The sequence below is a fragment of the Ambystoma mexicanum genome, chromosome 11 (assembly GCF_040938575.1).
Source record: "Ambystoma mexicanum isolate Mex_15411 chromosome 11, UKY_AmexF1_1, whole genome shotgun sequence".
NCBI lineage: Eukaryota > Metazoa > Chordata > Amphibia > Caudata > Ambystomatidae > Ambystoma > Ambystoma mexicanum.
The window spans coordinates 20,813,770-20,840,561 of NC_090934.1; the positions used below are offsets into that span (position 1 = coordinate 20,813,770).

The 26,792-nt window shown below is 53.8% G+C and overlaps 1 protein-coding gene across 2 annotated transcripts in view; it reads right to left on the reverse strand.

Annotated features, from left to right (window-relative positions):
- The window catches only part of LOC138503006 (antizyme inhibitor 2-like), a 609,069-nt gene that overhangs the window by 342,567 nt on the left and 239,710 nt on the right, over positions 1 to 26,792 (reverse strand). For both annotated transcript variants that reach the window (XM_069622438.1, XM_069622437.1), the window contains exon 6: positions 19,189 to 19,354. In XM_069622438.1, coding sequence (XP_069478539.1) covers positions 19,189 to 19,354 — 166 coding nt within the window. The remainder of the gene's footprint in view (positions 1 to 19,188; positions 19,355 to 26,792) is intronic.

Below are 26,792 nucleotides of genomic sequence, written 5' to 3' on the forward strand. Positions count from 1 at the left end.
GTTCTCTGCACAACCTACCACATCCTGCACAGGCCAATGTTCCCTCCACAGCCCAACACGCCATGCACAGCCCAACACACCCTACACAGGCCAATGTTCCCTCCACAGTCCAACAAGCCATGCACAACCTAACACTTCCTGAACAGGCCAATGTTCCCTCCACTCCAACAAGCCATGCATAATCCAACCGAGCCTACACAGCCCCATGCTCCTTGCAAAGTCCAAGGAGACCCTGCTCAATCAAACGTTCTCTGCACAACCCAACACACCCTGCACAGGCCAATGTTCCCTCCACAGCCCAAATCGCCATGCACAACTCAACACTCCCTGAACAGGCCAATGTTCCCTCCACACTCCAACACGCCATGCGATCCTTCACAGCCCCATGCTCCTTGCAAAGTCCAAGGAGACCCTGCTCAATCAAACGTTCTCTGCACAACCCAACACTCCCTGCACAGGCCAATGTTCCCTCCACAGCCCAACACGCCATGCACAACCCAACACACCCTGCACAGGCCAATGTTCCCTCCACAGTCCAACATGCCATGCACAACCCAACACTCCCTGAACAGGCCAATGCTCCCTCCACACTCCAACACGCCATGCATAATCCAACCGACCCTTCACAGCCCCATGCTCCTTGCAAAGTCCAAGGAGACCCTGCTCAATCAAACGTTCTCTGCACAACCCAACACTCCCTGCACAGGCCAATGTTCCCTCCACAGCCCAACACTCCATGCACAACCAACACACCCTGTACGGGCCAATGTTCCCTCCAGAGCTCAACACGCCATGCACAAACCAACACTCCCTGAACAGGCCAATGTTCCCTCCACACTCCAACACGCCATGCATAATCCAACCGACCCTTCACAGCCCCATGCTCCTTGCAAAGTCCAAGAAGACCCTGCTCAATCAAACGTTCTCTGCACAGCCCAACACTCCCTTCACAGGCCAATGTTCCCTCCGCAGCCCAACACACCATGCACAACCCAACACTCCCTGAACAGGCCAATGTTCCCTCCACACTCCAACACGCCATGTATAATCCTACCGAACCCTCACAGCCCCATGCTCCTTGCAAAGTCCAAGGAGACCCTGCTCAATCAAACGTTCTCTGCACAACCCAACACATCCTGCACAGGCCAATGTTCCCTCCACAGCCCAACACGCCATGCACAACCCAACACACCCTACACGGGTCAATGTTCCCTCCACAGTCCAACAAGCCATGCACAACCCAACACTCCCTGAACAGGCCAATGCTCCCTCCACACTCCAACATGCCATGCATAATCCAACCGACCCTTCACAGCCCCATGCTCCTTGCAAAGTCCAAGGAGACCCTGCTCAATCAAACGTTCTCTGCACAACCCAACACTCCCTGCACAGGCCAATGTTCCCTCCACAGCCCAACACTCCATGCACAACCCACACACCCTGTACGGGCCAATGTTCCCTCCAGAGCTCAACACGCCATGCACAAACCAACACTCCCTGAACAGGCCAATGTTCCCTCCACACTCCAACACGCCATGCATAATCCAACCGACCCTTCACAGCCCAATGCTCCTTGCAAAGTCCAAGAAGACCCTGCTCAATCAAACGTTCTCTGCACAGCCCAACACTCCCTTCACAGGCCAATGTTCCCTCCGCAGCCCAACACACCATGCACAACCCAACACTCCCTGAACAGGCCAATGTTCCCTCCACGCTCCAACACGCCATGTATAATCCTACCGAACCCTCACAGCCCCATGCTCCTTGCAAAGTCCAAGGAGACCCTGCTCAATCAAACGTTCTCTGCACAACCCAACACATCCTGCACAGGCCAATGTTCCCTCCACAGCCCAACACGCCATGCACAACCCAACACACCCTACACGGGTCAATGTTCCCTCCACAGTCCAACAAGCCATGCACAACCTAACACTCCCTGAACAGGCCAATGTTCCCTCCACTCCAACACGCCATGCATAATCCAACCGAGCCTACACAGCCACATGCTCCTTGTAAAGTCCAAGGAGACCCTGCTCAATCAAACGTTCTCTGCACAACCCAACACACCCTGCACAGGCCAATGTTCCCTCCACAGCCCAACACGCCATGCACAACTCAACACTCCCTGAACAGGCCAATGTTCCCTCCACACTCCAACACGCCATGCGATCCTTCACAGCCCCATGCTCCTTGCAAAGTCCAAGGAGACCCTCCTCAATCAAACGTTCTCTGCACAACCCAACACTCCCTTCACAGGCCAATGTTCCCTCCACAGCCCAACACGCCATGTACAACCCAACACACCCTGCACAGGCCAATGTTCCCTCCACAGTCCAACATGCCATGCACAACCCAACACTCCCTGAACAGGCCAATGTTCTCTCCACACTCCAACACGCCATGCATAATCCAACCGACACTTCACAGCCCCATGCTCCTTGCAAAGTCCAAGGAGACCCTGCTCAATCAAATGTTCTCTGCACAACCCAACACACCCTGCACAGGCCAATGTTCCCTCCACAGCCCAACACGCCATGCACAACCCAACCCACCCTGCACAGGCAAATGTTCCCTCCACACACCAACACGCCATGCACAACCCAAAACTCCCTGAACAGGCCAATGTTCCCTCCACACTCCAACACGCCATGTATAATCCTACCGACCCCTCACAGCCCCCCGCTCCTTGCAAAGTCCAAGGAGACCCTGCTCAATCAAATGTTCTCTGCACAACCTACCACATCCTGCACAGGCCAATGTTCCCTCCACAGCCCAACACGCCATGCACAGCCCAACACACCCTACACAGGCCAATGTTCCCTCCACAGTCCAACAAGCCATGCACAACCTAACACTTCCTGAACAGGCCAATGTTCCCTCCACTCCAACAAGCCATGCATAACCGAACTGACCCTTCACAGCCCCATGCTCCTTGCAAAGTCCAAGGAGACCCTGCTCAATCAAACGTTCTCTGCACAGCCCAACACTCCCTGCACAGGCCAATGTTCCCACCACATCCCAACATGCCATGTACACCCCAACACTCCCTGAACAGGCCAATGTTCCCTCCACACTCCAACACGCCATGCATAATCCAACCGACCCTTCAAAGCCTCATGCTCCTTGCAAAGTCCAAGGAGATCCTGCTCAATCAAACGTTCTTTGCACAACCCAACACACCCTGCACAGGCCAATGTTCCCTCCACAGCCCAACACAAAATGCACAACCCAACACACCCTGCACAGGCCAATGTTCCCTCCACAGTCCAACACACCATGCACAACCCAACACTCCTTGAACAGGCCAATGTTCCCTCCACTCCAACACGCAATGCATAATCCAACCGACCCTTCACAGCCCCATGCTCCTTGCAAAGTCCAAGGAGATCCTGCTCAATCAAACGTTCTCTGCACAACCCAACACACCCTTCGCAGGCCAATTTTCCCTCCACAGCCCAACACGCCATGCACAACCCAACACTCCCTGAACAGGCCAATGTTCCCTCCACACTCCAATACGCCATGCGACCCTTCACAGCCCATGCTCCTTGCAAAGTCCAAGGAGACCCTGCTCAATCAAACGTTCTCTGCACAACCCAACACTCCCTGCACAGGCCAATGTACCCTCCACAGTCCAACACGCCTTGCACAACCCAACACACCCTGCACAGGCCAATGTTCCCTCCACACTCCAACACACCATGCATAATCCAACCGACCCTTCAAAGCCCCATGCTCCTTGCAAAGTCCAAGGAGACCCTGCTCAATCAAACGTTCTTTGCACAAACCAACACACCCTGCACAGACCAATGTTTCCTCCACAGCCCAACACGCTATGCACAACCCAAACCTCCCTGAACAGGCTAATGTGCCCTCCACTCCAACACGCCATGCATAATCCAACCGACCCTTCACAGCCCCATGCTCCTTGCAAAGTCCAAGGAGACCCTGCTCAATCAAACGTTCTCTGCATAACCCAACACACCCTGCATAGGCCAATGTTCCCTCCACAGCCCAACACAACATGCACAACCCAACACACCCTGCACAGGCCAATGTTCCCTCCACAGTCCAACACACCATGCATAACCCAACACTCCTTGAACGGGCCAATGTTCCCTCCACTCCAACACGCCATGCATAATCCAACCGACCCTTCACAGCCCCATGCTCCTTGCAAAGTCCAAGGAGACCCTGCTCAATCAAACGTTCTCTGCACAACCCATAACACCCTGCGCAGGCCAATGTTCCCTCCACAGTCCAACACAACATGCACAACCCAACACACCCTGCACAGGCCAATGTTCCCTCCACACTCCAACACGCCATGTATAATCCTACCGACCCCTCACAGCCCCCCGCTCCTTGCAAAGTCCAAGGAGACCCTGCTCAATCAAATGTTCTCTGCACAACCTACCACATCCTGCACAGGCCAATGTTCCCTCCACAGCCCAACACGCCATGCACAGCCCAACACACCCTACACAGGCCAATGTTCCCTCCACAGTCCAACAAGCCATGCACAACCTAACACTTCCTGAACAGGCCAATGTTCCCTCCACTCCAACAAGCCATGCATAATCCAACCGAGCCTACACAGCCCCATGCTCCTTGCAAAGTCCAAGGAGACCCTGCTCAATCAAACGTTCTCTGCACAACCCAACACACCCTGCACAGGCCAATGTTCCCTCCACAGCCCAAAACGCCATGCACAACTCAACACTCCCTGAACAGGCCAATGTTCCCTCCACACTGCAACACGCCATGCGATCCTTCACAGCCCCATGCTCCTTGCAAAGTCTAAGGAGACCCTGCTCAATCAAACGTTCTCTGCACAACCCAACACTCCCTACACAGGCCAATGTTCCCTCCACAGCCCAACACGCCATGCACAACCCAACACACCCTGCACAGGCCAATGTTCCCTCCACAGTCCAACATGCCATGCACAACCCAACACTCCCTGAACAGGCCAATGTTCCATCCACACTCCAACACGCCATGCATAATCCAACCGACCCTTCACAGCCCCATGCTCCTTGCAAAGTCCAAGAAGACCCTGCTCAATCAAACGTTCTCTGCACAACCCAACACTCCCTTCACAGGCCAATGTTCCCTCTGCAGCCCAACACACCATGCACAACCCAACACTCCCTGAACAGGCCAATGTTCCCTCCACACTCCAACACGCCATGTATAATCCTACCAAACCCTCACAGCACCATGCTCCTTGCAAAGTCCAAGGAGACCCTGCTCAATCAAACGTTCTCTGCACAACCCAACACATCCCGCACAGGCCAATGTTCCCTCCAGAGCCCAACACGCCATGCACAACCCAACACACCCTATACAGGTCAATGTTCCCTCCACAGTCCAACAAGCCATGCACAACCTAACACTCCCTGAACAGGCCAATGTTCCCTCCACTCCAACACGCCATGCATAATCCAACCGAGCCTACACAGCCCCATGCTCCTTGTAAAGTCCAAGGAGACCCTGCTCAATCAAACGTTCTCTGCACAACCCAACACACCCTGCACAGGCCAATGTTCCCTCCACAGCCCAACACGCCATGCACAACTCAACACTCCCTGAACAGGCCAATGTTCCCTCCACACTCCAACACGCCATGCAATCCTTCACAGCCCCATGCTCCTTGCAAAGTCCAAGGAGACCCTCCTCAATCAAACGTTCTCTGCACAACCCAACACTCCCTTCACAGGCCAATGTTCCCTCCACAGCCCAACATGCCATGTACAACCCAACACACCCTGCACAGGCCAATGTTCCCTCCACAGTCCAACATGCCATGCACAACCCAACACTCCCTGAACAGGCCAATGTTCCCTCCACACTCCAACACGCCATGCATAATCCAACCGACCCTTCACAGCCCCATGCTCCTTGCAAAGTCCAAGGAGACCCTGCTCAATCAAACGTTCTCTGCACAACCCAACACTCCCTGCACAGGCCAATGTTCCCTCCGCAGCCCAACACACCATGCACAACCCAACACTCCCTGAACAGGCCAATGTTCGCTCTACACTCCAACACGCCATGCATAATCCAACCGACCCTTCACAGCCCCATGCTCCATGCAAAGTCCAAGGAGACCCTGCTCAATCAAACGTTCTCTGCACAACCCAACACACCCTGCACAGGCCAATGTTCCCTCCACAGCCCAACACGCCATGCACAACCCAACAATCCCTGAACAGGCCAATGTTCCCTCCACACTCCAACATGCCATTCGACCCTTCACAGCCCCATGCTCCTTGCAAAGCCCAAGGAGACCCTGCTCAATCAAACGTTCTCTGCACAACCCAACACTCCCTGCACAGGCCAATGTTCCCTCCACAGCCCAGCACGCCATGCACAACCCAACACTCCCTGAACAGGCCAATGTTCCCTCCACACTCCAACACGCCATGTACAATCCTACCGACCCCTCACAGCCTCATGCTCCTTGCAAAGTCCAAGGAGACCCTGCTCAATCAAACGTTCTCTGCACAAACCAACACATCCTGCACAGGCCAATGTTCCCTCCACAGCCCAACACGCCATGCACAACCCAACACACCCTGCAGAGGCCAATGTTCCTTCCACAGTCCAACACGCCATGCACAACACAACACTCCTTGAACAGGCCAATGTTCCCTCCATTCCAACACACCATGCGTAATCCAACAAAACCCTTCACAGCCCCTTGCAAAGTCCAAGGAGACCCTGCTCAATCAAACGTTCTCTGCACAACGCAACACACCCTGCACAGGCCAATGTTCCCTCCACAGCCCAACACGCCATGCACAACCCAATACTCCCTGAACAGGCCAATGTTCCCTCCACACTCCAACACGCCATGCGATCCTTCACAGCCCCATGCTCCTTGCAAAGTCCAAGGAGACGCTACTCAATCAAACGTTCTCTGCACAACCCAACACTCCCTGCACAAGCCAATGTTCCCACCACATCCCAACACGCCATGTACACTCCAACACTCCCTGAACAGGCCAATGTTCCCTCCACACTCCAACACGCCATGCATAATCCTACCGACTTTTCAAAGCCCCATGCTTGTTGCAAAGTCCAAGGAGACCCTGCTCAACAAACGTTCTCTGCACAACCCAACACACACTGCACAGGCCAATGTTCCCTCCACAGCTCAACACGCCATCCACAGCCCAACACTCCCTGCACAGGCCAATGTTCCCTCCACAGCCCAACAGGCCATGCATAACCCAACACACACCCTGCACAGGCCAATGTTCCCTCCAGAGCCCAACCCGCCATGCACAACCCAACACTCCCTGAATAGGCTAATGTTCCATCCACACTCCAACACGCCATGCTTAATCCAACCAACCCTTCACAGCCCCATGTTCCTTGCAAAGTCCAAGGAGATCCTGCTCAATCAACTGTTCTCCGCACAACCCAACACTCCCTGCAAAGGCCAATGTTCCCTCCACAGCCCAACACGCTATGCACAACCCAACACTCCCTGAACAGGCCAATGTTCCCTCCACACTCCAACACACCAGGCATAATCCAACCGCCCCTTCAACAGCCCCACGCTCCTTGCAAAGTCCAAGGAGACCCTGCTCAATCAAACATTCTCTGCACAACCCAACACTCCATGCACAGGCCAATGTTCCCTCCACAGCCCAACACGCCATGCACAACCCAACACACCCTGCACAGGTCAATGTTCCCTCCACAGTCCAACATGCTATGCACAACCCAACACTCCCTGAGCAGGCCAATGTTCCCTCCACACTCCAACACGCCATGCATAATCCAACCGACCCTTCACAGCCCCATGCTCCTTGCAAAGTCCAAGGAGACCCTGCTCAATCAAACGTTCTCTGCACAACCCAACACACCCTGCACAGACCAATGTTTCCTCCACAGCCCAACACGCTATGCACAACCCAAACCTCCCTGAACAGGCTAATGTTCCCTCCACTCCAACACGCCATGCATAATCCAACCGACCCTTCACAGCCCCATGCTCCTTGCAAAGTCCAAGGAGACCGTGCTCAATCAAACGTTCTCTGCACAACCCAACACTCCCTTCACAGGCCAATGCTCCCTCCACAGCCCAACACGCCATGCACAACCCAACACACCCTGCACAGGCCAATGTTCCCTCCACAGACCAACACGCCTTGCACAACCCAACACACCCTGCACAGGCCAATGTTCCCTCCACACTCCAACACTCCATGCATAATCCAACCGACCCTTCAAAGCCCCATGCTCCTTGCAAAGTCCAAGGAGACCCTGCTCAATCAAACGTTCTCTGCACAACCCAACACACCCTGCACAGGCCAATGTTCCCTCCACAGCCCAACACGCCATGCACAACCCAACACTCCCTGAACAGGCCAATGTTCCCTCCACACTCTAACACGACATGCGACCCTTCACAGCCCCATTCTCCTTGCAAAGTCCAAGGAGACCCTGCTCAATCAAACATTCTCTGCACAACCCAACACTCCTTGCACAGGCCAATGTTCCCTCCACAGTCCAATATGCCTTGCACAACCCAACACACCCTGCACAGGCCAATGTGCCCTCCACACTCCAACACGCCAAGCATAATCCAACCGACCCTTCAAAGCCCCATGCTCCTTGCAAAGTCCAAGGAGACCCTGCTCAATCAAACGTTCTTTGCACAACCCAACACAACCTGCACAGACCAATGTTTCCTCCACAGTCCAACACGCCTTGCACAACCCAACACACCCTGCACAGGCCAATGTTCCCTCCACACTCCAACACGCCAAGCATAATCCAACCGACCCTTCAAAGCCCCAAGCTCCTTGCAAAGTCCAAGTAGACCCTGCTCAATCAAACATTCTTTGCACAACCCAACACAACCTGCACAGGCCAATGTTCCCTCCACAGCCCAACACGCCATGCGCAACCCAACACACCCTGCACAGGCCAATGTTCGCTCCACAGCCCAACACGCCATGCACAACTCAACACTCCCTGAACAGGCCAATGTTCCCTCCACACTCCAACACGCCATGCGATCCTTCACAGCCCCATGCTCCTTGCAAAGTCCAAGGAGACCCTGCTCAATCAAATGTTCTCTGCACAACCCAACACACCCTGCACAGGCCAATGTTCCCTCCACAGCCCAACACGCCATGCACAACCCAACACACCCTGCACAGGCAAATGTTCCCTCCACACACCAACACGCCATGCACAACCCAAAACTCCCTGAACAGGCCAATGTTCCCTCCACACTCCAACACGCCATGTATAATCCTACCGACCCCTCACAGCCCCCCGCTCCTTGCAAAGTCCAAGGAGACCCTGCTCAATCAAATGTTCTCTGCACAACCTACCACATCCTGCACAGGCCAATGTTCCCTCCACAGCCCAACACGCCATGCACAGCCCAACACACCCTACACAGGCCAATGTTCCCTCCACAGTCCAACAAGCCATGCACAACCTAACACTTCCTGAACAGGCCAATGTTCCCTCCACTCCAACAAGCCATGCATAATCCAACCGAGCCTACACAGCCCCATGCTCCTTGCAAAGTCCAAGGAGACCCTGCTCAATCAAACGTTCTCTGCACAACCCAACACACCCTGCACAGGCCAATGTTCCCTCCACAGCCCAAAACGCCATGCACAACTCAACACTCCCTGAACAGGCCAATGTTCCCTCCACACTCCAACACGCCATGCGATCCTTCACAGCCCCATGCTCCTTGCAAAGTCCAAGGAGACCCTGCTCAATCAAACGTTCTCTGCACAACCCAACACTCCCTGCACAGGCCAATGTTCCCTCCACAGCCCAACACGCCATGCACAACCCAACACACCCTGCACAGGCCAATGTTCCCTCCACAGTCCAACATGCCATGCACAACCCAACACTCCCTGAACAGGCCAATGCTCCCTCCACACTCCAACACGCCATGCATAATCCAACCGACCCTTCACAGCCCCATGCTCCTTGCAAAGTCCAAGGAGACCCTGCTCAATCAAACGTTCTCTGCACAACCCAACACTCCCTGCACAGGCCAATGTTCCCTCCACAGCCCAACACTCCATGCACAACCAACACACCCTGTACGGGCCAATGTTCCCTCCAGAGCTCAACACGCCATGCACAAACCAACACTCCCTGAACAGGCCAATGTTCCCTCCACACTCCAACACGCCATGCATAATCCAACCGACCCTTCACAGCCCCATGCTCCTTGCAAAGTCCAAGAAGACCCTGCTCAATCAAACGTTCTCTGCACAGCCCAACACTCCCTTCACAGGCCAATGTTCCCTCCGCAGCCCAACACACCATGCACAACCCAACACTCCCTGAACAGGCCAATGTTCCCTCCACACTCCAACACGCCATGTATAATCCTACCGAACCCTCACAGCCCCATGCTCCTTGCAAAGTCCAAGGAGACCCTGCTCAATCAAACGTTCTCTGCACAACCCAACACATCCTGCACAGGCCAATGTTCCCTCCACAGCCCAACACGCCATGCACAACCCAACACACCCTACACGGGTCAATGTTCCCTCCACAGTCCAACAAGCCATGCACAACCCAACACTCCCTGAACAGGCCAATGCTCCCTCCACACTCCAACATGCCATGCATAATCCAACCGACCCTTCACAGCCCCATGCTCCTTGCAAAGTCCAAGGAGACCCTGCTCAATCAAACGTTCTCTGCACAACCCAACACTCCCTGCACAGGCCAATGTTCCCTCCACAGCCCAACACTCCATGCACAACCCACACACCCTGTACGGGCCAATGTTCCCTCCAGAGCTCAACACGCCATGCACAAACCAACACTCCCTGAACAGGCCAATGTTCCCTCCACACTCCAACACGCCATGCATAATCCAACCGACCCTTCACAGCCCAATGCTCCTTGCAAAGTCCAAGAAGACCCTGCTCAATCAAACGTTCTCTGCACAGCCCAACACTCCCTTCACAGGCCAATGTTCCCTCCGCAGCCCAACACACCATGCACAACCCAACACTCCCTGAACAGGCCAATGTTCCCTCCACGCTCCAACACGCCATGTATAATCCTACCGAACCCTCACAGCCCCATGCTCCTTGCAAAGTCCAAGGAGACCCTGCTCAATCAAACGTTCTCTGCACAACCCAACACATCCTGCACAGGCCAATGTTCCCTCCACAGCCCAACACGCCATGCACAACCCAACACACCCTACACGGGTCAATGTTCCCTCCACAGTCCAACAAGCCATGCACAACCTAACACTCCCTGAACAGGCCAATGTTCCCTCCACTCCAACACGCCATGCATAATCCAACCGAGCCTACACAGCCACATGCTCCTTGTAAAGTCCAAGGAGACCCTGCTCAATCAAACGTTCTCTGCACAACCCAACACACCCTGCACAGGCCAATGTTCCCTCCACAGCCCAACACGCCATGCACAACTCAACACTCCCTGAACAGGCCAATGTTCCCTCCACACTCCAACACGCCATGCGATCCTTCACAGCCCCATGCTCCTTGCAAAGTCCAAGGAGACCCTCCTCAATCAAACGTTCTCTGCACAACCCAACACTCCCTTCACAGGCCAATGTTCCCTCCACAGCCCAACATGCCATGTACAACCCAACACACCCTGCACAGGCCAATGTTCCCTCCACAGTCCAACATGCCATGCACAACCCAACACTCCCTGAACAGGCCAATGTTCTCTCCACACTCCAACACGCCATGCATAATCCAACCGACACTTCACAGCCCCATGCTCCTTGCAAAGTCCAAGGAGACCCTGCTCAATCAAATGTTCTCTGCACAACCCAACACACCCTGCACAGGCCAATGTTCCCTCCACAGCCCAACACGCCATGCACAACCCAACCCACCCTGCACAGGCAAATGTTCCCTCCACACACCAACACGCCATGCACAACCCAAAACTCCCTGAACAGGCCAATGTTCCCTCCACACTCCAACACGCCATGTATAATCCTACCGACCCCTCACAGCCCCCCGCTCCTTGCAAAGTCCAAGGAGACCCTGCTCAATCAAATGTTCTCTGCACAACCTACCACATCCTGCACAGGCCAATGTTCCCTCCACAGCCCAACACGCCATGCACAGCCCAACACACCCTACACAGGCCAATGTTCCCTCCGCAGTCCAACAAGCCATGCACAACCTAACACTTCCTGAACAGGCCAATGTTCCCTCCACTCCAACAAGCCATGCATAACCGAACTGACCCTTCACAGCCCCATGCTCCTTGCAAAGTCCAAGGAGACCCTGCTCAATCAAACGTTCTCTGCACAGCCCAACACTCCCTGCACAGGCCAATGTTCCCACCACATCCCAACATGCCATGTACACCCCAACACTCCCTGAACAGGCCAATGTTCCCTCCACACTCCAACACGCCATGCATAATCCAACCGACCCTTCAAAGCCTCATGCTCCTTGCAAAGTCCAAGGAGATCCTGCTCAATCAAACGTTCTTTGCACAACCCAACACACCCTGCACAGGCCAATGTTCCCTCCACAGCCCAACACAAAATGCACAACCCAACACACCCTGCACAGGCCAATGTTCCCTCCACAGTCCAACACACCATGCACAACCCAACACTCCTTGAACAGGCCAATGTTCCCTCCACTCCAACACGCCATGCATAATCCAACCGACCCTTCACAGCCCCATGCTCCTTGCAAAGTCCAAGGAGATCCTGCTCAATCAAACGTTCTCTGCACAACCCAACACACCCTTCGCAGGCCAATTTTCCCTCCACAGCCCAACACGCCATGCACAACCCAACACTCCCTGAACAGGCCAATGTTCCCTCCACACTCCAATACGCCATGCGACCCTTCACAGCCCATGCTCCTTGCAAAGTCCAAGGAGACCCTGCTCAATCAAACGTTCTCTGCACAACCCAACACTCCCTGCACAGGCCAATGTACCCTCCACAGTCCAACACGCCTTGCACAACCCAACACACCCTGCACAGGCCAATGTTCCCTCCACACTCCAACACGCCATGCATAATCCAACCGACCCTTCAAAGCCCCATGCTCCTTGCAAAGTCCAAGGAGACCCTGCTCAATCAAACGTTCTTTGCACAAACCAACACACCCTGCACAGACCAATGTTTCCTCCACAGCCCAACACGCTATGCACAACCCAAACCTCCCTGAACAGGCTAATGTGCCCTCCACTCCAACACGCCATGCATAATCCAACCGACCCTTCACAGCCCCATGCTCCTTGCAAAGTCCAAGGAGACCCTGCTCAATCAAACGTTCTCTGCATAACCCAACACACCCTGCATAGGCCAATGTTCCCTCCACAGCCCAACACAACATGCACAACCCAACACACCCTGCACAGGCCAATGTTCCCTCCACAGTCCAACACACCATGCATAACCCAACACTCCTTGAACGGGCCAATGTTCCCTCCACTCCAACACGCCATGCATAATCCAACCGACCCTTCACAGCCCCATGCTCCTTGCAAAGTCCAAGGAGACCCTGCTCAATCAAACGTTCTCTGCACAACCCATAACACCCTGCGCAGGCCAATGTTGCCTCCACAGCCCAACACACCATGCACAGCCCAACACTCCCTGAACAGGCCAATGTTCCCTCCACACTCCAATACGCCATGCGACCCTTCACAGCCCATGCTCCTTGCAAAGTCCAAGGAGACCCTGCTCAATCAAACGTTCTCTGCACAACCCAACACTCCCTGCACAGGCCAATGTACCCTCCACAGTCCAACACGCCTTGCAAAACCCAACACACCCTGCACAGGCCAATGTTCCCTCCACACTCCAACACGCCATGCATAATCCAACCGACCCTTCAAAGCCCCATGCTCCTTGCAAAGTCCAAGGAGACCCTGCTCAATCAAACGTTCTTTGTACAACCCAACACACCCTGCACAGACCAATGTTTCCTCCACAGCCCAACAAGCTATGCACAACCCAAACCTCCCTGAACAGGCTAATGATCCCTCCACTCCAACACGCCATGCATAATCCAACCGACCCTTCACAGCCCCATGCTCCTTGCAAAGTCCAAGGAGACCCTGCTCAATCAAACGTTCTCTGCATAACCCAACACACCCTGCACAGGCCAATGTTCCCTCCACAGCCCAACACAACATGCACAACCCAACACACCCTGCACAGGCCAATGTTCCCTCCACAGTCCAACACACCATGCACAACCCAACACTCCTTGAACAGGCCAATGTTCCCTCCACTCCAACACGCCATGCATAATCCAACCGACCCTTCACAGCCCCATTCTCCTTGCAAAGTCCAAGGAGACCCTGCTCAATCAAACGTTCTCTGCACAACCCAACACACCATGCACAGGCCAATGTTCCCTCCACAGCCCAACACGCCATGCACAACCTAACACTCCCTGAACAGGCCAATGTTCCCTCCACACTCTAACACGCCATGTGACCCTTCACAGCCCCATGCTCCTTGCAAAGTCCAAGGAGACCCTGCTCAATCAAACGTTCTCTGCACAACCCAACACTCCTTGCACAGGCCAATGTTCCCTCCACAGTCCAATATGCCTTGCACAACCCAACACACCCTGCACAGGCCAATGTGCCCTCCACACTCCAACACGCCAAGCATAATCCAACCCACCCTTCAAAGCCCCATGCTCCTTGCAAAGTCCAAGGAGACCCTGCTCAATCAAACGTTCTTTGCACAACCCAACACAACCTGCACAGACCAATGTTTCCTCCACAGTCCAACACGCCTTGCACAACCCAACACAACCTGCACAGGCCAATGTTCCCTCCACACTCCAACACGCCAAGCATAATCCAACCGACCCTTCAAAGCCCCATGCTCCTTGCAAAGTCCAAGGAGACCCTGCTCAATCAAACGTTCTTTGCACAACCCAACACAACCTGCACAGGCCAATGTTCCCTCCACAGCCCAACACGCCATGCGCAACCCAACACACCCTGCACAGGCCAATGTTCGCTCCACAGCCCAACACGCCATGCACAACTCAACACTCCCTGAACAGGCCAATGTTCCCTCCACACTCCAACACGCCATGCGATCCTTCACAGCCCCATGCTCCTTGCAAAGTCCAAGGAGACCCTGCTCAATCAAACGTTCTCTGCACAACCCAACACACCCTGCACAGGCCAATGTTCCCTCCACAGCCCAACACGCCATGCACAACCCAACACACCCTGCACAGGCCAATGTTCCCTCCACACACCAACACGCCATGCACAACCCAAAACTCCCTGAACAGGCCAATGTTCCCTCCACACTCCATCACGCCATGTATAATCCTACCACCCCTCACAGCCCCCCGCTCCTTGCAAAGTCCAAGGAGACCCTGCTCAATCAAATGTTCTCTGCACAACCTACCACATCCTGCACAGGCCAATGTTCCCTCCACAGCCCAACACGCCATGCACAGCCCAACACACCCTACACAGGCCAATGTTCCCTCCACAGTCCAACAAGCCATGCACAACCTAACACTTCCTGAACAGGCCAATGTTCCCTCCACTCCAACAAGCCATGCATAATCCAACCGAGCCTACACAGCCCCATGCTCCTTGCAAAGTCCAAGGAGACCCTGCTCAATCAAACGTTCTCTGCACAACCCAACACACCCTGCACAGGCCAATGTTCCCTCCACAGCCCAAAAAGCCATGCACAACTCAACACTCCCTGAACAGGCCAATGTTCCCTCCACACTCCAACATGCCATGCGATCCTTCACAGCCCCATGCTCCTTGCAAAGTCCAAGGAGACCCTGCTCAATCAAACGTTCTCTGCACAACCCAACACTCCCTGCACAGGCCAATGTTCCCTCCACAGCCCAACACGCCATGCACAACCCAACACACCCTGCACAGGCCAATGTTCCCTCCACAGTCCAACATGCCATGCACAACCCAACACTCCCTGAACAGGCCAATGTTCCCTCCACACTCCAACACGTCATGCGATCCTTCACAGCCCCATGCTCCTTGCAAAGTCCAAGAAGACCCTGCTCAATCAAACGTTCTCTGCACAACCCAACACTCCCTTCACAGGCCAATGTTCCCTCCGCAGCCCAACACACCATGCACAACCCAACACTCCCTGAACAGGCCAATGTTCCCTCCACACTCCAACACGCCATGTATAATCCTACTGAACCCTCACAGCCTCATGCTCCTTGCAAAGTCCAAGGAGACCCTGCTCAATCAAACGTTCTCTGCACAACCCAACACATCCTGCACAGGCCAATGTTCCCTCCACAGCCCCAACACGCCATGCACAACCCAACACACCCTACACAGGTCAATGTTCCCTCCACAGTCCAACAAGCCATGCACAACCTAACACTCCCTGAACAGGCCAATGTTCCCTCCACTCCAACACGCCATGCATAATCCAACCGAGCTTACACAGCCCCATGCTCCTTGTAAAGTCCAAGGAGACCCTGCTCAATCAAACGTTCTCTGCACAACCCAACACACCCTGCACATGCCAATGTTCCCTCCACAGCCCAGCACGCCATGCACAACTCAACACTCCCTGAACAGGCCAATGTTCCCTCCACACTACAACACGCCATGCGATCCTTCACAGCCCCATGCTCCTTGCAAAGTCCAAGGCGACCCTGCTCAATCAAACGTTCTCTGCACAACCCAACGCTCCCTTCACAGGCCAATGTTCCCTCCACAGCCCAACACGCCATGTACAACCCAACACACCCTGCACAGGCCAATGTTCCCTCCACAGTCCAACATGCCATGCACAACCCAACACTCCCTGAACAGGCTAATGTTCCCTCCACACTCCAACACGCCATGCATAATCCAACCGACCCTTCACAGCCCCATGCTCCTTGCAAAGTCCAAGGAGACCCTGCTCAATCAAACGTTCTCTGCACAACCCAACACTCCCTGCACAGGCCAATGTTCCCTCCGCAGCCCAACACACCATGCACAACCCAACACTCCCTGAACAGGCCAATGTTCCCTCTACACTCCAACACGCCATGCATAATCCAACCGACCCTTCACAGCCCCATGCTCCTTGCAAAGTCCAAGGAGACCCTGCTCAATCAAACGTTCTCTGCACAACCCAACACACCCTGCACAGGCCAATGTTCCCTCCACAGCCCAACACGCCATGCACAACCCAACACTCCCTGAACAGGCCAATGTTCCCTCCACACTCCAACATGCCATTCGACCCTTCACAGCCCCATGCTCCTTGCAAAGCCCAAGGAGACCCTGCTCAATCAAACGTTCTCTGCACAACCCAACACTCCCTGCACAGGCCAATGTTCCCTCCACAGCCCAGCACGCCATGCACAACCCAACACTCCCTGAACAGGCCAATGTTCCCTCCACACTCCAACACGCCATGTACAATCCTACCGACCCCTCACAGCCTCATGCTCCTTGCAAAGTCCAAGGAGACCCTGCTCAATCAAACGTTCTCTGCACAAACCAACACATCCTGCACAGGCCAATGTTCCCTCCACAGCCCAACACGCCATGCACAACCCAACACACCCTGCAGAGGCCAATGTTCCCTCCACAGTCCAACACGCCATGCACAACACAACACTCCTTGAACAGGCCAATGTTCCCTCCATTCCAACACACCATGCGTAATCCAACAAAACCCTTCACAGCCCCTTGCTCCTTGCAAAGTCCAAGGAGACCCTGCTCAATCAAACGTTCTCTGCACAACGCAACACACCCTGCACAGGCCAATGTTCCCTCCACAGCCCAACACGCCATGCACAACCCAATACTCCCTGAACAGGCCAATGTTCCCTCCACACTCCAACACGCCATGCGATCCTTCACAGCCCCATGCTCCTTGCAAAGTCCAAGGAGACGCTACTCAATCAAACGTTCTCTGCACAACCCAACACTCCCTGCACAAGCCAATGTTCCCACCACATCCCAACACGCCATGTACACCCCAACACTCCCTGAACAGGGCAATGTTCCCTCCACACTCCAACACGCCATGCATAATCCTACCGACCTTTCAAAGCCCCATGCTTGTTGCAAAGTCCAAGGAGACCCTGCTCAACAAACGTTCTCTGCACAACCCAATACACACTGCACAGGCCAATGTTCCCTCCACAGCCCAACACGCCATCCACAGCCCAACACTCCCTGCACAGGCCAATGTTCCCTCCACAGCCCAACACGCCATGCACAACCCAACACACCCTGCAGAGGCCAATGTTCCCTCCACAGTCCAACACGCCATGCACAACACAACACTCCTTGAACAGGCCAATGTTCCCTCCATTCCAACACACCATGCGTAATCCAACAAAACCCTTCACAGCCCCTTGCTCCTTGCAAAGTCCAAGGAGACCCTGCTCAATCAAACGTTCTCTGCACAACGCAACACACCCTGCACAGGCCAATGTTCCCTCCACAGCCCAACACGCCATGCACAACCCAATACTCCCTGAACAGGCCAATGTTCCCTCCACACTCCAACACGCCATGCGATCCTTCACAGCCCCATGCTCCTTGCAAAGTCCAAGGAGACGCTACTCAATCAAACGTTCTCTGCACAACCCAACACTCCCTGCACAAGCCAATGTTCCCACCACATCCCAACACGCCATGTACACCCCAACACTCCCTGAACAGGGCAATGTTCCCTCCACACTCCAACACGCCATGCATAATCCTACCGACCTTTCAAAGCCCCATGCTTGTTGCAAAGTCCAAGGAGACCCTGCTCAACAAACGTTCTCTGCACAACCCAATACACACTGCACAGGCCAATGTTCCCTCCACAGCCCAACACGCCATCCACAGCCCAACACTCCCTGCACAGGCCAATGTTCCCTCCACAGCCCAACACGCCATGCACAACCCAACACACTCTGCACAGGCCAATGTTCCTTACACTACCCAATGCTCCCTGCACAGCCCGACTCCCTGCACAGGCCAATGTTCCTTACACTACCCAATGCTCCCTGCACAGCCCGACTCCCTGCACAGGGCAATGTTCCTTATACTACCCAATGCTCCCTGCACAGCCCGACTCCCTGCCCCCTCAGACTAGTGCTTTCTCTGCCGTCTGATAATCGTGCACTATGCCTAGCCCACAGAAGCCAGGGCTCCTCCTGTAGAGACCACGGATGTTCTCACCTCCTCAAAGCTGGGCTGGACGTCCTCTGTGCCAGGGAAGCCTCCGCCAACATCCAGGAGCTGCATGTGGTGTCCCAGCTCGGTGCCAGTCTGGAAGACCTTGCGCGCGTCTGCTATGGCCTGGGTGTAACTGGGCACGTTTTGGGAGCTGGAGCCTACATGGAAGCTGCACACAGGGGGTGGAGGGTTGCAGTGCATTTCAGTCAAGATATATACTTTACGTGTCAGTGCATTCCCATTTAAATGCTCAGTGACTCAGAGACAAACCACAGGTATGAGGTACACCTTATCACACTCACTGCATGTGATGCCACTCACGGCACCTTGTCACACTCACAGCATGTGATGCTACTCACTGCATTTTGTCACACTCACTGCATGTGATGCCACTCACGGCACCTGTCACACTCACTGCGATGCTACTCACGGCACTTTGTCACACTCACAGCATGTGATGCCACTCACGGCACCCGTCACACTCACTGCATGTGATGCCACTCACGACACCTTGTCACACTCACTGCAGGTGATGCTACTCACGGCACTTTGTCACACTCACAGCATGTGATGCCACTCACGGCACCCGTCACACTCACTGCATGTGATGCCACTCACGGCACCTTGTCACACTCACTGCAGGTGATCCTACTCATGGCACTTTGTCACACTCACAGCATGTGATGTCACTCACAGCACTTTGTGACACTCACAGCATGTGATGCCACTCACAGCACCTTGTCACACTCAATGCAGGTGATGCTACTCACAGCACTTTGTCACACTCACAGCATGTGATGTCACTCACGGCACGTGTCACACTCACTGCATGTGATGCCACTCACGGCACCCGTCACACTCACTGCATGTGATGCCACTCACGGCACCTTGTCACACTCACTGCATGTGATGCTACTCACTGCACCATGTCAACACTCACAGTATGTGATGTCACTCACGGCACCTTGTCACACTCACTGCATGTGATGCTACTCATGGCACTTTGTCACACTCACTGCATGTGATGCCACTCACGGCACCTTGTCACACTCACAACATGTGATTCTACTTATGGCACTTTGTCACACTCACTGCACGTGATGCCACTCACGGCACCTTGTCACACTCACTGCATGTGATGCTACTCATGGCACTTTGTCACACTCACTGCATGTGATGCCACTCACGGCAACCGTCACACTCACTGCATGTGATGCTACTCACAGCACCTTGTCACACTCACTGCAGGTGATGCTACTCACGGCACTTTGTCACACTCACAGCATGTGATGCCACTCACAGCACCCGTCACACTCACGGCATGTGATGCCACTCACGGCACCTTGTCACACTCACTGCAGGTGATGCTACTCACAGCACTTTGTCACACTCACAGCATGTGATGTCACTCACGACACCTGTCACACTCACTGCATGTGATGCCACTCACAGCACCTTGTCATGCTCACTGCAGGTGATGCTACACACGGCACTTTCTCACACTCACAGCATGTGATGTCACTCACGGCACCTGTCACACTCACAGCATGTGATGCCACTCACAGCACTTTGTCACACTCACTGCATTTGATGCCACTCATGGCACCTTGTCACACTCACTGCATGTGATTCTACTCACTGCACCATGTCACACTCACAGTATGTGATGTCACTTACGGCACCATGTCACACTCACAGTATGTGATGTCACTTACGGCACCTTGTCACACTCACTGCATGTGATGCTACTCATGGCACTTTGTCAAACTCACTGCATGTGATGCCATCCACGGCACCTTGTCACACTCACTGCATGTGATTCTACTCATGGCACTTTGTCACACCCACTGCACATGATGCCACTCACGGCACCTTGTCACACTCACTGCATGTGATGCTACTCACGGCACCTGTCACACTCACAGCATGTTGTTACCAGAGAATAAGTGCAGGGTCCTTTTAAAAGCACAGGACTCAGGACGATGGGAGGGAGCGGGAGGCGTGGGGGAAGGGAAGGGTCAGGGGCAGAGAGCGGTGGATTGTAGGAGAGAGAAAAAAGAGAAGGTTATGGTGAATTGGGCTCCCGTGTGGTATTTGTAGCATTCGCAGTGTGGCCTAACCACAACTAACACACGTGAAGGCAGTCACAGCACCTTGTCACACTCACAGCATGTGATGCTGCACACGGCACCTGGTCACACTCACAGCATGTGATGTCACTCACAGCATTTGATGTCACCCACAGTACCTTGTCACAATCGCTGCATGTAATGCCTCTCACGGCATCTTGTCACGCTCACAGCATGTGATGCTTACTCATGGCATCCTGTCACACTCACTGCATATGATGCCACTAACAGCACCTTGTCTCACTCACAGCATGTGATGCTACTCACGGCACCTTGTCACACTCACAGCATGTGATGTTACTCACAGCACCTTGTCACACTCACAGCATGTGATCCCACTCACGGCCGCTGTCACACTCACAGCATGTAATGCTACTCACGACACCTTGTCACACTCACAGCATGTGATTTCACTCACAGCACCTTGTCACACTCACTGCATGTGATGTCACACATGGCACCTGTCACACTCACAGCATGTGATGCTACTCATGGCACCTTGTCACACTCACAGCATGTGATGTCACTCACAGCAGATTGTCACACTCACAGCATGTGATGCCCCTCACGGCACCTGTCACACCCACAGCATGTGATGGCAGTCACAGCACCTGTCACACTCACACCATGTGATGGCAGTCACAGCATCTTGTCACACTCACTGCAGGTGATGCTACTCACAGCACTTTGTCACACTCACAGCATGTGATGTCACTCACGGCACCTGTCACACTCACTGCATGTGATGCCACTCACGGCACCCGTCACACTCACTGCATGTGATGCCACTCACGGCACCTTGTCACACTCACTGCATGTGATGCTACTCACTGCACCATGTCACACTCACAGTATGTGATGTCACTCATGGCACCTTGTCACACTCACTGCATGTGATGCTACTCACGGCACCTTGTCACACTCACAACATGTGATTCTACTCATGGCACTTTGTCACACTCACTGCACGTGATGCCACTCACGGCACCTTGTCACACTCACTGCATGTGATGCTACTCACGGCACTTTGTCACACTCACTGCATGTGATGCCACTCACGGCACCCGTCACACTCACTGCATGTGATGCCACTCACGGCACCTTGTCACACTCACTGCAGGTGATGCTACTCACAGCACTTGGTCACACTCACAGCATGTGATGCCACTCACGGCACCCGTCACACTCACTGCATGTGATGCCACTCACGGCACCTTGTCAAACTCACTGCAGGTGATGCTACTCACAGCACTTTGTCACACTCACAGCATGTGATGTCACTCACGGCACCTGTCACACTCACTGCATGTGATGCCACTCACAGCACCTTGTCATGCTCACTGCAGGTGATGCCACTCACGGCACTTTGTCACACTCACAGCATGTGATGTCACTCACGGCACCTGTCACACTCACAGCATGTGATGCCACTCACAGCACCTTGTCACACTCACTGCATTTGATGCCACTCACGGCACCTTGTCACACTCACTGCATGTGATGCTACTCATGGCACTTTGTCAAACTCACTGCATGTGATGTCACTCACGGCACCTTGTCACACTCACTGCATGTGATGCTACTCATGGCACTTTGTCAAACTCACTGCATGTGATGCCACTCACGGCACCTTGTCACATTCACTCCATGTGATGCTACTCACGGCACTTTGTCACACTCACTGCATGTGATGCTACTCACGGCACCTGTCACACTCACAGCATGTTGTTACCAGAGAATAAGTGCAGGGTCCTTTTAAGAGCACAGGACTCAGGACGATGGGAGGGAGCGGGAGGCGTGGGGGGAAGGGGAGGGTCAGGGGCAGAGAGCGGTGGATTGTAGGAGAGAGAAAAAAGAGAAGGTTATGGTGAATTGGGCTCCCGTGTGGTATTTGTAGCATTCGCAGTGAGGCCTAACCACAACTAACACACGTGATGGCAGTCACAGCACCTTGTCACACTCACAGCATGTGATGCTGCACACGGCACCTTGTCACACTCACCGCATGTGATGTCACTCACAGCACCTTGTCACACTCACAGCATGTGATGGCAGTCACGGCACCTTGTCACACTCACTGCATGTGATCCCACTCACGGCCCCTGTCACACTCACAGCATGTAATGCTACTCACGACATCTTGTCACACTCACAGCATGTGATTTCACTCACAGCACCTTGTCACACTCACCGCATGTGATGTCACTCATGGCACCTGTCACACTCACAGCATGTGATGCTACTCATGGCACCTTGTCACACTCACAGCATGTGATGTCACTCACAGCAGATTGTCACACTCACAGCATGTGATGCCCCTCATGGCACCTGTCACACCCACAGCATGTGATGGCAGTCACAGCACCTGTCACACTCACACCATGTGATGGCAGTCACAGCACCTTGTCACACTCACTGCATGTGATCCTACTCATGGCACCTGTCACACTCACAGCATGTGATGCTTACTCATGGCACCCTGTCATGCTCACTGCATGTGATGCCACTCAAGGCATTGTGTCACACTCATAGCATGTGATGGCACTCAAGGCACTGTGCCACACTCACAGCATGTGATGCTTACTCATGGCACCTTGTCACACTCACTGCATGTGATCCCACTCATGGCCCCTGTCACACTCACAGCATGTAATGCTACTCACGACATCTTGTCACACTCACAGCATGTGATTTCACTCACAGCACCTTGTCACACTGTCATGCCGCCGGCGTCTAGTCGCCGGTGGAGGCTATGGAACGCCTGGCGTTGGCGGCGCCATTAGGTCATCCATTGCTTTTCCCTGTTCCTTTCCCAGGTTGTCGCTCTAGTCTTTCCTTTTCATTTTCCCGGCTTCACTATTTAAGCACCGCCCACTTCCGGGTTCGGTGCGTTGCAACTTTGTTTCTTTCCGAGTTGCTTGCTCCCTTGTGTTTTTCCTCGCTTCAACTTTGCTACCCATTGATCTCCAGTCGGCGTCACTTCGCCGTTCGCCTTCTTTGTTTCTTTCCCTTCCCTGGCGCTCCGCCACTTTATGATTCTCTCTGTGCCCCTTGTCCTTCTCCTTCATTTGCACTACTGGATTCTTCCAAGGACCTGCTTCGCTTTCCATCGCCTGCTCAAGACCCTCGATCCAGCCATTCTGTTTCTTACATCGGGACTATTGAATTGCTGCACTTCGCTCACTAAAAGCTACAGGATCGTGACTTTGTTCTCCGAGGGTTTTTTTTAAGCATCCGCTTTTTTTCCCTCTTTACCCGGTCCCTGCGGGAAGGAAGCCTCTTGCTTCCCTGCTTGGCAGGGAATCAGGGTGGCTTCCCACCGCGGACGACCATACCTCTTCTCAAAAAAGGAGAAGACTGGAAAAAAGGTATTCCGCCACGACACTTCGCCAGAAGACTCAGGTGAGGAGGAAGCCAAGGAGGTAGTTAACATCATTGATAAACCTACCGAGGTTCCGGAGGTTGACACACACTCACCGCATGTGATGTCACTTATGGCACCTGTCACACTCACAGCATGTGATGCTACTCATGGCACCTTGTCACACTCACAGCATGTGATGTCACTCACAGCAGATTGTCACACTCACAGCATGTGATGCCCCTCATGGCACCTGTCACACCCACAGCATGTGATGGCAGTCACAGCACCTGTCACACTCACACCATGTGATGGCAGTCACAGCACCTTGTCACACTCACTGCATGTGATCCTACTCATGGCACCTGTCACACTCACAGCATGTGATGCTTACTCATGGCACCCTGTCATGCTCACTGCATGTGATGCCACTCAAGGCATTGTGTCACACTCATAGCATGTGATGGCACTCAAGGCACTGTGCCACACTCACAGCATGTGATGCTTACTCATGGCACCCTGTCACACTCACAGCATGTGATGCCACTAACAGCACCTTGTCACACTCCCAACGTGTGATGCCACTCACGGCACCTGTCACACTCACAGCATGTGATGCTATTCACGTCACCCTGTCACACTCCCTGCATGTGATGGCAGTCACGGCACCTTGTCACACTCACTGCATGTGATCCCACTCACGGCACCTGTCACACTCACAGCATGTGATGCTTACTCATGGAACCCTGTCACACCCACTGCATGTGAAGCCACACAAGGCATTGTGTCACACTCACAGCATGTGATGCTTACTCATGGCACCCTGTCACACTCACAGCATGTGATGCCACTAACAGCACCTTGTCACACTCACAACATGTGATGCCACTCACGGCACCTTGTCACACTCACAGCATGTGATGCTACTCACAGCACCTGTCACACTCACAGCATGTGATGCCCCTCATGGCACCTTGTCACACTCACAGCATGCGATGCCCCTCATGGCACCATGTCACAGTCACAGCATGTGATGCCACTTACAGCACTGTGTCACACTCACTGCATGTGATGGCAGTCATGGCACCTTGTCACACTCACTGCATGTGATGCCACTCACGTCACCTTCTCACACTCACTGCATGTGATGCTACTCACTGCACTGTGTCACACTCACAGCATGTGATGGCAGTCATGGCACCTTGTCACACTCACTGCATGTGATGCTTACTCATGGCACCCTGTCACACTCACAGCATGTGATGGCACTAACAGCACTTTGTCACACTCACAACATGTGATGCCACTCACAGCACCTGTCACACTCACTGCATGTGATGCCACTCAGGGTACTGTGTCACACTCACAGCATGTGATGCTTACTCATGGCACCCTGTCACACTCACAACATGTGATGGCAGTCATGGCACCTTGTCACACTCACTGCATGTGATGCCACTCACTGCACTGTGTCACACTCACAGCATGTGATGGCAGTCATGGCACCTTGTCACACTCACTGCATGTGATGCCACTCACGTCACTGTGTCACACTCACAGCATGTGATGGCAGTCATGGCACCTTGCCACACTCACTGCATGTGATGCCACTCACGTCACTGTGTCACACTCACAGCATGTGATGGCAGTCATGGCACCTTGTCACATTCACTGCATGTGATGCCACTCACGTCACTGTGTCACACTCACAGCATGTGATGGCAGTCATGGCACCTTGTCATACTCACTGCATGTGATGCCTCTCACAGCATCTTGTCACACTCACAGCATGTGATGCTTACTCATGGCACCCTGTCACACTCATAACATGTGATGCCACTCACAGTTCCTGTCACACTCACAGCATGTGATGCTACTCATGGCACTGTGTCACACTCACAGCATGTGATGGCAGGCACGGTTCCTTGTCACACTCACAGCATGTGATTCCACTCACAGCACCGGTCACACTCACAGCATGTGATGCCACTCACAGCACCTTGTCACACTCACAGCATGTGATGCTACTCACGGCACTGTGTCACACTCACAGCATGCGATGGCAGGCACGGCTCCTTCTCACAATCACTGCGTGTGATGTGACTCACTGCACCTTC